This window comes from Myotis myotis, unplaced genomic scaffold (genome assembly GCF_014108235.1).
Source record: "Myotis myotis isolate mMyoMyo1 unplaced genomic scaffold, mMyoMyo1.p scaffold_m19_p_1, whole genome shotgun sequence".
Taxonomy (NCBI): domain Eukaryota; kingdom Metazoa; phylum Chordata; class Mammalia; order Chiroptera; family Vespertilionidae; genus Myotis; species Myotis myotis.
The window spans coordinates 204,854,769-204,867,237 of NW_023416313.1; the positions used below are offsets into that span (position 1 = coordinate 204,854,769).

Consider the following 12,469-nt stretch of genomic DNA (forward strand, 5'->3'; position numbering starts at 1 on the left):
ATTTTTTTGGAGAGAGGGCAAGGGAGAGGGAGGGAGAGAGAGGAACATTGATGTGAGAGTGAAAAATGGATTGGCTGCATCATGTACCCCCTACCAGAGATCAAGCCAGAAATCTGGGTATGTGCCCCGATTGGGAATTGAACTGGCAACTTTTGGTGCACGGGATGATGTCCAACCAACTGAGCCACACCGGCCAGGGCGATACAGAATCTTATTCAGCACTCAGCACTGCAGGTGATGGGAAAAACCTCATTCTGGGGTGCTGCATTCGTGGCTCCTTCAGAAACGTTACCACTTCCCTCTGTGGAAGATACTATGAAATCTGGCTTTCACAGGCCATGATAGACCAGGAGCTGAGGCGCCACTCTTAGCAAAACCCCTTTTCTGCTCATGAACCAGCAACACCTCACTGTGCCGAGGCCGTGCTTATCTCAGAAACCGGAATCAGTCTGAACCTTCCACTCCAACCCATCGCCCACCAGGAGAGTCCCCCCCAACTTGGGGGCTGTGAGGAACAATCAGCTGTTTTGATCTTAAGGTCTGTGATCTTTCCCCGGCAGCATTAGGAGAGATTCGGCTTGGCAGGAGCATGGCGGTATTTCAACATACAGGACACGGGTGAAAATCAAACGCGCAGACCCAACCTGGCACCTCAGGATGGTGCCTCTCTTTCTCTCTGTTGCTCTATCACATACGTCTTCCGGGACCTGCCCCCAGACACTCGGCCGCACTGTAGGCCACGCATTTTGCTCACGGCCAGTCCTGTCTCTCGGCCTTGGCAGCGTGGCTCTCTAGCCAACATCAGTTTCCAGCCTCCTTTCTCTTTGCCTTTCTCCCACTCTGCCTGCAATGAGTGCAGGCTGGGCCGGCTGGACTCAGGCGAAATCACAAGGGATGAGTCTTCATAAAGCGGATCTGCCGGGAACCTGCAGAGTTTGTGCCCTTCGAACCCTGACTCCGGGAGAGCAGGGGACCGATGGTACCGGGCCCAGGCTCACTCAGGAGCGCCTCTGAGACCGTCTCTTCCCCTTGTTCCTTCGGGTGTTTGAAGCCTGTTGCCTACTGCTTTCCCCTTTTCTTCTCCCTTTTAAAAAAATTCTCCATTTTTTCACTTAGAAAAAAAATTATTTATACGATTGAGATCCACTAATTAAAGCCATTTTCTGGTATTTGGTTACTGGAGCGTTTGATGTCTCTCTGACAAGACCATGAAATGCACGGAGGATCCACAGGGACAGGATTTGCTGAGCACGGCTCTTTGTAAATGAGGGGACACAGTGTCGCCGCAGCTCATGAATATGAAACGCCCATGATGCCACCTCAGTGGACTTGGAAACACAGATGAATCCTGTCATGGGCTAAATGAGACCAATTTCTTTCACTTAACTTCATCTTCAATCAGACCTTCTTCCATTTGCCTGTTTAAAATTCCCTATACGTGATGCAGAAGGTAACGGCGTTCAGTAAAACAAAGTTTTGCAGCTGCAGAGAAAAATTATAATGATTTCTGGTTTAAGTTGCCGTCTCCTAAAACTGGATGTTGTTTCCTTTTGCCTTTGAGCTCTGCTGAGGTCTGTTGACTTTGGCCACAAAATTGGGGGTTGCTTGTATTGGGGTGTCCTTAAGCAGCATGTCCAGATCCCTTTCATGTTGATTGGTTGTTGAGCTTGGCTGTGGATGGTGGCTGTGGGCCCGTCACGGCCTGTGGGTGCTCGGCAGTGGCCAGGGCACTGAGTGGGAAGGCAGCTCTGGGAAGAGATTGTGTGTAACCAGGCAGGGCCTTTGGCGTTGGGAGCTCAGTTCGTGGTTGAAGTGAGGGACAGATGTCATCAGTGAGTACCTCAAGGAGCCTGGCAAGTTAGACCAACCCTGTATTATTTACTAAGGTGTCAGGGTCAGAATGTGCTGGAGGACAGCACAGTCTTGACGTAGCTCTAGAAACCCTCCTGCAAGTGACCAGGAAATTCCATTCAGAAAGCCCCAACCAGCCTCATTGAGTGTCACTCCATGCACCAAGAGGTCACTGGTTCGATTCCCAGTCAGGGCACATGTCCTGTTGCAGATTCACTTAGTCTTCAGTAAGGGGCGTGCAGGAGGCAGCCCACTGATGTTTCTCCCTCTCCCTCTTAAAAAAAAAAAAAAAAAGAATAAAGACATGTTTAAAAAAAGAAAGCTCCAACCAAGAAAATCAGCAAAGAGTAGACCCTAAAGGGACACAGAGAGGAAGGTTTCCTGTGGACCCAGGGCCAGGTTGGGGTGCCTCCTGTGTTCTCTCCGTCCTGTGGGGCCAGGGCCAGGTTGGGGTGCCTCCTGTGCTCTCTCTGTCCTGTGGGGCCCAGGGCCAGGTTGGCGTTCGTCCTGTGTTCTCTCCGTCCTGTGAGGCCCAGGGCCACAATGGGGTGCATCCTGTGTTCTCGCCGTCCTGTGGGACCCAGGGCCACATTGGGGTGCCTCCTGTGTTCTCTCAGTCCTGTGGGACCCAGGGCCAGGTTGGGGTGCCTCCTGTGTTCTCTCCGTCCTGTGGGGCCCAGGGCCAGGTTGGGGTGCGTCCTGTGTTCTCTCTGTCCTGTGGGACCCAGGGCCAGGTTGGCGTTCGTCCTGTGTTCTCTCCGTCCTGTGGGACCCAGGGCCAGGTTGGGGTGCCTCCTGTGTTCTCTCCGTCCTGTGGGACCCAGGGCCAGGTTGGGGTGCGTCCTGTGTTCTCTCCGTCCTGTGGGACCCAGGGCCAGGTTGGGGTGCCTCCTGTGTTCTCTCCGTCCTGTGGGACCCAGGGCCAGGTTGGGGTGCGTCCTGTGTTCTCTCCGTCCTGTGGGACCCAGGCCAGGTTGGGTGCCTCCTGTGTTCTCTCCGTCCTGTGGGGCCCAGGGCCAGGTTGGGGTGCCTCCTGTGTTCTCTCCGTCCTGTGGGACCCAGGGCCAGGTTGGGGTGCCTCCTGTGTTCTCTCCGTCCTGTGGGACCCAGGGCCAGGTTGGGGTGCGTCCTGTGTTCTCTCCGTCCTGTGGGGCCCAGGGCCAGGTTGGGGTGCCTCCTGTGCTCTCTCCGTCCTGTGGGACTTACATTCATGTTCCAGGTGAAGAGCCTGAGCAATGCTCAGGGGCACTCATTCAGGCTGAGTCGAGTCTCTGAAATCACTTTCTGTTCTAATTATACCCAGACTGGCAGACAACAGCCGGATTGAACGCAGACGATCACGAAATGCACGCAGGGAGCTGGGGTCAGCTTCACAGGAAGAGGCCAGCGGCTTCTACTGTCCGGCCACAGGGGCTGACACTGCGACTCCACTGGGTGGTTAGTGTTTTAGTGCGTGGGTATATGTTTCTATTCGTAATGAATATTCCAGGGCTAGGGCAGCTTTTTGCATTTTTTAAACCAGGTGGAATTGATCCTACTGGTATTCCCATATGTTTCCCTTATGTATTTCTATTTTTTATCTAAGCAGCCCTCATTTAAGCTGGTAGTTGGTGTGTTGGTGGATCTGTTGGCAGACCAGTGTTCTGGTATCGTCAGGAGTTTCCCATTTGGCAACAATCTTTCTCTTTGAAATAAGTTCTTATTGCTTTTGCTGTGCATTAACAAGCCCCAGAAAGTGGATTATACAGTGGGACACACTAGTGATCCTGGAAGAAACACACAGGGAGCAGTGGGAAGAGCGTGGGACCCAGCCTCAGGATAGAGGTCCATGTGGACCATGTTTGAATGACTTCCTCTGCAGCTTTGACCCCACTCATCCATTGCTTCCTGCATACGCACGGACCCTTCCCAGCAGGAGCAGCTCTGAGGGGAGGCAAAGCCTTTGCTAGGATGTTGTCAAATCTAGGAAGTACGCAAGGAACCCTCTTGGTTATTCTTGTGAAGCGAACCCACTTAGGCAACTTGAGTATTCAGGGCCACTTACACTGTAATGGGATAGTATAGAGAAGATTGACACGGCTCTTCCGTGTGTGTGACTTTCAGGTATGAGGGGCATCTGTGGACTCAGTTTTGTTCTGTTCTCCTTTAGTTTGCCAGTCCTTGGGAATGCAGAAGTGACCAGGATGTGGTCCTTGCCTTCAGCTAGTTCACTATTTAGGGGGCAGGCCGAGGGCCAGTATCACTTACTTTACCTACTGTAGGGTAGTGAGGTCTACCCTGTGGCCTTGAATGAAGAAGGATGGAAAGACAAAGTAGCAAGCTCTGAATTCTGCTTGTTGGATTCCGAGATGATTCATAAAAGAAGGGGTGTGTATTTTCCTTATTCTGTTCATTTATTATTTTTTTACATATAGACCCTCTTTGCAACTTTGCTTAGTCCAGTGGTTCTCAACCTTCCTAATGCCGCGACCCTTTAATACAGTTCCTCATCTTGTGGTGACCCCCAACCATAAAATTATTTTCGTTGCTACTTCATAACTGTAATTTTGCTACTGTTATGAATCATAATGTAAATATCTGATATCCAGGATGTATTTTCATTGTTACAAATTGAACATAATTAAAGCATAGTGATTAATCACAAAAACAGTATGTAATTACATATGTGTTTTCCGATGGTCTTAGGCAACCCTTGTGAAAGGGTCGTTCGACCCCCAAAGGGGCTGCGACCCACAGGTTGAGAACCGCTGGCTTAGTCCATCGTGGTTTCCCCTAATGTGCCTCAGAGGGGTCTTGTGTGTAACAGGCACCAGTCCGTGTTTCCTGGCTGGTTGATACAGATCTTCCTCACCTGGCACGAGGCACCTCTCTCCTGCCTCACTCCGTGCCACTCTGCCCCGGGCCCCACATGCCACCCACACCGGCCTGCCTTCAGTTTCCTCAGTGTTACAGGGTGCTTCTCACCTCAGTGCCTTTGCACATGCCATCCCCTGCCGGGTTGAATCCTGCTTATCCTTCAGCGTTCAGCTGCATTGTCCCTAATTCAGGGAGCTTCCCTACCTCCCACCCCACCCCACCCCCAAAATTCTAAATTAGGTCCTCCCTGGACGGGAGTAAAGACATTAGGAGCATCTGGTCAATAACATTAGGTGGCCACTTAAAAGAATAAGATGTATCGGTACATTATCAGGAAGGATAAAAGCAAGTTACAGATAACACGAATGGAAAGTGATCCCATTTGTAAACATTGTTTTAAAGGATGTGTGTGCTGTGGTAGGCATAACTTATTTTCAGTCAGTATATACAAGAATTTGTTAATAGCGACTACCTCTAGGGAGACAACTGGGGCTCATATAAGGAAAGGGAATTTTCATTTTAAACTTTTCTGCAGTATTTGTATGTATTACCACATAGGATATTATTTTTACCTTTAAAAATAAGACAGGTAGGCCCTAGCCGGTTGGGCTCAAGGGATAGAGCGTCACCTTGCGGACTAAAGGGTCCCGAGTTCGATTCCGGTCAGTTACGAGTGCAGGCTCAAGGGCACATGCCTGGGTTGTGGGCTTGATCCCCATTGGGGGCATGCAGGAGGTAACCAATCAAAGGAAATACCCAAGAACAGAGGACATTGAGTCTCAGGCAAAGTGAAAGCTGTTGGTCAGCAGGCAGTATCTCACCTATAGAAGGCGTCTCTGTGCCTTTGCAAAGAAAGCGCAGGTGAGGTGTGGACAAGCTCGGGTGCAGTCAGACAGGAGTGGGAAGCCTGGTTCTGTTATTAATGGTTTCACCTAGTGCACACTGCTAATGTTCCTCAGCCTCAGTGCTATCATCTGGAAAATGGGCAGGAGTAAATGAGAAAACGGTGGTAGAGACCTATAGTTTTCTCTCCATGCTCAATATTATATCTGTTAAATGAATCCAAATAGCATGGCACTTAGCATTTTATAAAGATTGTTGCATTTAATACAACTGAATGCAGTGGGCACAATTCTACCAGTTTCATAGATGAGGAAACTGAGGCACAGAGAGGATAAAGTCACACAGCTAGTACATGGGCGAGTCGAAGCCAGCCATCATGCCTCCAGAGCCTGCACTCGTAACTGCTGGACAGGAGTCCTACCCATATACTTAACTCATTGTTTCTGTTCATGTTCTTCAGCATCGTGGAAGAAAATGAGAATAAAGTTTACACAGTTATTAGGTTTTTTAAAATAGTGATAGCTTTCAACAGTACTAGAGCAGACTCTTGTATTCCTCTTGTCTCTATTAAAATCCTCTGCGTTTGAAAGTTAAACTTGACAACCTGAATGAGACTGGGTCACGAGTCCAGGTTTGCAGGCAAGTAGCTGTGCTGAGTGCAGGCAGGGCCATTTCGGGTAGGTAATTTTGTGAAGAGGTGGATTTCTTAAGTCCATTTTCTAGATTTGTTCATGGTATGTGTGTGGGATTAGGGCAGGGGCAGGGGGCCACGGAAGGAGAGAAAGAACAAAAATTCCCCAAACCTATTATGTACACATGAGCAAGTACTTGTCTGTGATTATAAATCAGAAACTGTAAAATTGTGAAGTTCTTTGAAGTTTGCCCAAAACCTGCTCCACGGCCACCTGTTCCACTGGGGCTGGGAGTTGGATGGCCTGACTCTGCTGCGATGGCTCAAGCTGTCACTGCACCGGAATGTTCCAGCTTGCCTTGGCCTGGCTGTCATCGCTGGCTCTGTCCCACTCAGGCGGTGCACCGGGTTCTGTTGGGCACCAGGCTTCCAATTAGAGAGAAATCCCACTGTGTGGCCAGCCCCACCAGTGCCACTCTGAGAGGCGCCTTTGCCAAGGCCCGGACTGACCTCTGATCTGTCACAGATGGGCCAGCCCCACACTCCCTGGTGCACATTTGGAGGAGGGGGTGGGGATGAAGCGAGAGGCCTGTGGGGAGTCAGAGTGGACACTGGGCCGCAGTGCAAGTCCTCAGAGCTGGGAGAAGCTGGTCGGAGTTGACAGGGCCCAAATGCTAGTGTGTGGAGGGAAAGGGGACTTTGGGAAGACCCGTCCTGAGCCCCACACTCAGCAGGGGCACTTTCTTACCAACTTCTGAATATTCATCTCAGGCTGGACTCCACGTCCGAGGAGAGCCAGGAGCAGCTAACTGGATCACTAACTGTCACGCTGCTGATGGCGCATGGCACAGCCAGCCTCCCCTACCCCGCTGCTGGGTCTGCGCGGTCGCACCAGCCTGGGGGCCCCACCCGCCCTGGGCTCCAACGGCACTGTCAGCGGCAGCCCTCACCATGGAGTGTTAGTCACGCGGAGCGAGAGTGAGGAAGAAAGCTAAATTTCCGTTAGCGTAAGACAGAATCCTAGAGAATTCCATCTCTAATTCTTCAGCAGGATAGGGAGATGCAGTCCAAGCTCTCAGTAGCTTCTTTCTAGACAGAGGACTTGCCGAATGTGGCTCATCGTTTTGGGGGTGGTGATATGTCTTTATTTTCCCTATCAGCCATTTCTTTTTATTTTACCTCTTTCATTCTTTTAATTACTCTCTTTCTTCGCCTGTCTCTTTCTCTGTGTGTCTTATTTTCTGTGTCTCCCTTGCATACTTTCTCTTTTTCCAGGTACAGCATCCGGAACGTCACAGTCTGAAGCAGCAATAAAGACTCCAGGCTTGGAACTGCCACACAAATACTTGAGCTTCACTTGACTACAGCAGCCTCAGTTTAAGTACTGAACAGCCTGACAGAGGCGAGGGTCTTCATTTTCTTGAAATGATTCTGCATCTCCTTTAAAAATAATATTTTTTTAAAATATATTTTACTGATTTTTTACAGAGAGGAAGGAAGAGAGATAGAGAGTCAGAAACATCGATGAAAGAGAAACATCGATCAGCTGCCTTCTGCACACCTCCCACTGGGGATGTGCCTGCAACCCAGGTACATGCCCTTGACCGGAATCGAACCTGGGACCTTTCAGTCCGCAGGCCGACGCTCTATCCACTGAGCCAAACCGGTTTTGGCTAAAAATAATATTGAACTCAGCCATGGAAGCAGAAATGAGGGTTTTTTACTTTCCTCTCTGGGATGTTTTCCTCCTTTTGATAGTTGTGTTGGTTTGGGAATTCTGGGACTGTCTCAGCCCACGTGGCCTTTTTTCACTCTGCCCCTGTCTGCAGTCTGGTTAAAACAAAGAAAACCCTCTACTGGTCAGTAATACTCACTGGAGAAGGAAATTCTTCTGTCGGGTGTTAGGTTGTCCCCAGGAGGACGTGGGCTATTTTTGTACCTTAAGTCAGTTGCCACAGTTAAGTGATGTGCTGCCTGTTTCCCCATTTGCATGACATCGTTAAATTGGTGAAAGAAGTGGCCTTGGGGCTCCTTCTATGTCTGTATGTCTGTCTCATGTGGAGAGTCCAGGCAAGAAAAGTCTCTGTGCGACAGCAAGAGCAGCGTCAACCTTAGAAGCGTCATCTTTAGGAGCAGCACTGTTTTGCAGTAGACCTGGCAAATGCAGGCCTGATCTCGGATACACGGCTGGGAGCCAGGCTGTATCATTACGTGTAAAGTGACCTTCAGATGCAGGCTCAGGGCCATGGAGACTGTGATGATTGCAAAGACTACAATGAGCTAATGCACATGTGCACCTCGGTCACGGGGAGGCCATAGTGACCTTCACCTCATGGCACTGCGCTTTCTCAGTTCCTCTGTCTCCAACCATTGCCGGGCTTATTCATTGATTCCCCTTCCCTCTTCTCCTCTAATGCTGCCTGGGACGCTCTTCTCATTTCTTTACATTTCTCCTTGGAGACCCAAACCAGTGACTCCTAACCTGGAGTGAACATCAGGATCGTCGAAGAAATCTTAGGGAAAATACAGATGCCTGAGTCCTACCCGGGAGGTTCTAATCCAGCTGGTTCTGGGGTAAAGCCCAGGATTTGGGACTTGTTGACATTCTACCTTTGATTCTAATGTGCACCTGTAGTTCAGTCCCACAGCCCTGGACCGGGAGCCCCTGGCGGCCAGAGGCTGTGTCTGTCTGTCCACTCTACCCCCAGCTGATAGCCTCATGCTGGCCTGTTGAAGGAATAAGTAATACATGAGGAAGCAGGCAAGACCCCTCTTCATGCTGCTGACCGTTTTGCCGCCTCCTCTCATTGCAGATATTCCTGTTATTCCGGATCTGGAAGAAGTACAGGAAGAAGACTTCGTTTTGCAGGTGGCAGCCCCGCCCAGGTATGTTAAATTAGGTCTGAAGCTGGAGGGAGGCAGGGAACATGCGAGCTAATACACTCCAAGTGCCATCCACAGTGGTGCTGCCCCCCAGTGCAGACCCAGATGCTGGTGGGGGGCTCCCTCCCAGGGTTCCCATTTTATTAGACACTTTCTTCCCAGATTGGTCTTCCCTAGCTGCCTAGGAGGCTCTGGGACGGTGGCCCAGCAGCACTCCTGGAACTGGTCCTGCCTGTGGTTTCCTCACATTCTCTCTCCTGCAGTGTCCAAGTAAACCGGGTGATGACCTACCGTGACCTGGACAATGACCTCATGAAGTGCGCAGCCTTTCAGACCCTGGTGAGTAGAGCGGCTCCTGCATAGAGGGGTGGACTCCAGGCAACATCCCCAGGGATTTCTCATCTCCTCCACGCACCTCTGAGGTTGCCTGGCAACAGACCTTTTGCTGGAGGCACCATCCTTGGGTATTGCAGCATCTCCGGGCTGTATATTCCAGTGTTTTCCAGCACAGCTCCCACCTGCTTCCATGGCTGCCCACTTGGGGTCAATAGATACGAGAAAGGCTGCTGCCACGCCTTGCCCTCCTGATGTTGACCTTCCCCCAGAGAATGCCCAGCCTGGGGGTTTCGTGGCGTTCCCTCAGTGGCTGTGTGGTCCACTCACATTCTTACTCTTTCAGAAAGCATTCCTGCAGCTCTGGGTTTGGGAAGTCTACCCCACACAGCCTGATCCTCCTCACTTTACAAGAGTTAATTGTCTGAAGGCTCCTCGAAATGCACATCTATGTCTATGTCTATGTCTATGTCTATGTCTATGTCTATGTCTACGTCTACATCTACATCTACATCTACATCTACATCTACATCTACATCTACATCTACATCTACATCTACATCTACATCTATATGTCTATGTCTATGTCTATGTCTATGTCTATGTCTATGTCTATGTCTATGTCTATATCTATGTCTATATGTCTATGTCTATGTCTATATCTATATCTTTATATCTATATCTATATCTATATCTATATCTATATCTATATCTATATCTATATCTATATCTATATCTATCTATATCTATATCTATATCTATATCTATATCTATATCTATATCTATTTGCATTTACAGGATGGAACGATCGACTTGAAGCTCCTCACCAAAGTGCTTGCGCCAGAGCAGGAAGTTCGGGAAGTACGTAGCAGTAGCAGCTTCCTGCTCCCTCAGCCGCTGGCTCCTCTAACCAGCTGGCTCCCCAGGCTGACCCCGGCCTCCCTGGCTTCTGGGCTTGGGCGGTGGGCTACGGTTGCAGGGAAAGGCTTTCCTTTGTCCCAAGAAAGTTAGCAGTACCTCTCTCGGCAGGACGACGTCGGCTGGGACTGGGACCGTCTGTACACCGAGGTGTCCTCAGAGCTTCTCACCGAGTGAGACCTGCTGCAGGCAGCGAAGGAGGACCCGTGGGACAGTCTGCACACACCTGAGCCCTTGGGGACAACAGACCACTCTCTGCACAGAAAAACCTCTGCTTTGGACTTTTTAAAAAATGTAATAAGCCTGAAACTAAAAAAAGCTTGCAAGGAGCTTAGAATTTTCATATGGAATATTTTGTAATAAAAATACTTTCAGGAGACTGCATTGATATTTTCAGTTGTAATAAATTGCTTTTTTCTTTAAAAAAATTTTTTTTTTAATCCTCACCAGAGGATATTTTTTCCATTGATTTCTAGGGAGAGTAGAAGGGAGGGAAATGGGGAGAGAGAGAAAGAGAGAAGCATCAACATGAGAGAGACACACATCAATTGGTTGCCTCCCTTACACGCCCCCATAGGGGCCGAGGAACCTGAAACCGAGGTATGTACCCTTGGCAGGGAATTGAACCCACGACCCTTCGGTCCGCAGGCCGATGCTCTAACCACTGAGCAACCGTCCAGGGCTAAATTGTTTTTTCTGTGGCTATCTCTCCCATTTCTTTGCAGCGCCCTCTTGGAAAGACTCATGGAGATGAAGGAAGCAGCTTTTAAACAATCTTATGGGAGCTCTGCCCACTGTGGAAGAGCATGAGGGAAAGCTAGATCAGGGAGCGAAGAAATTGCTCAGTCACAGAGGCCACAGCAGTTCCCTGGAGCAACTACCTGTAAGCACCTGGGCCCCGGGTATGGGGGTTGCAAGCGGCTGTCTGCCGGGTGGCCTGGCGGGAAGCCTTTCTTACTGCAGACTTTCCCTTGAATCAGTGAAGTTGCACTGTCTCCTTCGTGCTTTTAGGTGGCTTCGCTGAAGACACAGCAGGAAGTGGGTGTGAAAAGGTGACCCCTTCCTCACATCGGGGTTTGGGGGCTTTTCTGATAGCACTCCTCTTTCACCATCTTCCCACAACCTGTGCCTGGGGCTCCCAAAGCGTGTTTCCTTCTGCCATAGGTTCCCAGAGCCTCGTTCCTGGTTTTCGGAAGCAGGGGCCAGCGTGGCAGCCCTGAGCCTTCCACAGAAACGCTCTCTTAGGGAGCCCGGCCTCCCTCTGCCCTTTCAGACACGCAGCTGCTTGTCTCTATGGCTCCCCACCTGTTTCCAACATGCGCTGAGATCTGGAGCAGAGCCCGAGCCTTTTTCTAAACAGGCATCTTTAGTTTTTGTTTTTCTCTCTTCCTCCCCATCTGAGGGCCCGCCCCTCCTAGATGCCGCTTTGGATCAGGCCCGTGAGGGCTGGCAGCTAAGGAAGCCCACTCCTGGCCAGGGAGTGAGTGCTACTCTCATCCTGCCTGGCCCCTCATTAAAATTCAGACAAACAAAGAGGCTCAGCACTTCAAAAACCCACTGGGGGGTTGTTTTTGTATGACTATGTGTGCCCTTCCCCCTGAGCCAGGCAGGCCCTCGTGCAGGCACAGAGGATGCTGGGCTACTAATTATAAACTCTGGGATTTGGTGGCTTTGGGGTCTCTTCTCCTCCCCCTCCAGAGTCACACTTTTAGCCCCGACAGCCCCTCTTTGGAATAATTCCCATGGTCACTGAGAAGTTTCCTTTCAGGCAGGTTTTTCTTGAGCCTGCACGGTTCTGAAGCCCAAAGGAGAAAGGCTGCCTTTCTAGTACCTTAATTACCAGCAATTTCACCTGCCTCGGGACTCATAACCTTGGAGGTCTTCAGCCGTTGGGAGCAGGTAGCTAGGGGTTGACTTCCTCCCTCTCTTCCTTTATTTTATAACAACAGCAGCAACAAAATCTAACATGTATGGAACACTTACCACCTGCCAGGAACTGGGCTTGCATGTAGGAATTCTGCTTAATTCTCACAACTACCCAACAAAGCTGACACGGTTGTTAGCCCATTTTACAGATAAGGAAACTAAGGGTCAGAGAGGTAAAGAGATGGCCCGAGATTATCCATCTACTTGGTGGCAGAGCTGGAATTCAAA

General features: G+C 50.0%; 1 protein-coding gene across 3 annotated transcripts in view; it reads left to right on the forward strand.

The window, feature by feature from the left end:
* IFT43 (intraflagellar transport 43) overlaps positions 1–10,711 on the forward strand; it is a 71,454-nt gene extending 60,743 nt beyond the window's left edge. The window contains exons 6-11 of one of the 3 annotated variants that reach the window (XM_036313806.1): positions 3,155–3,288; positions 4,113–4,218; positions 8,995–9,067; positions 9,328–9,403; positions 10,196–10,258; positions 10,427–10,711. In XM_036313806.1, the coding sequence (XP_036169699.1) occupies positions 3,155–3,288; positions 4,113–4,218; positions 8,995–9,067; positions 9,328–9,403; positions 10,196–10,258; positions 10,427–10,492 (518 nt within the window). In that variant the 3' untranslated portion in view covers positions 10,493–10,711. Of the gene's footprint in view, positions 1–3,154; positions 3,289–4,112; positions 4,219–7,456; positions 7,658–8,994; positions 9,068–9,327; positions 9,404–10,195; positions 10,259–10,426 lie in introns of those variants that run through there. The other 2 variants (XM_036313823.1, XM_036313815.1) reach the window with 2 other exon arrangements.
* The last annotated feature ends 1,758 nt before the right edge of the window (positions 10,712–12,469 follow it).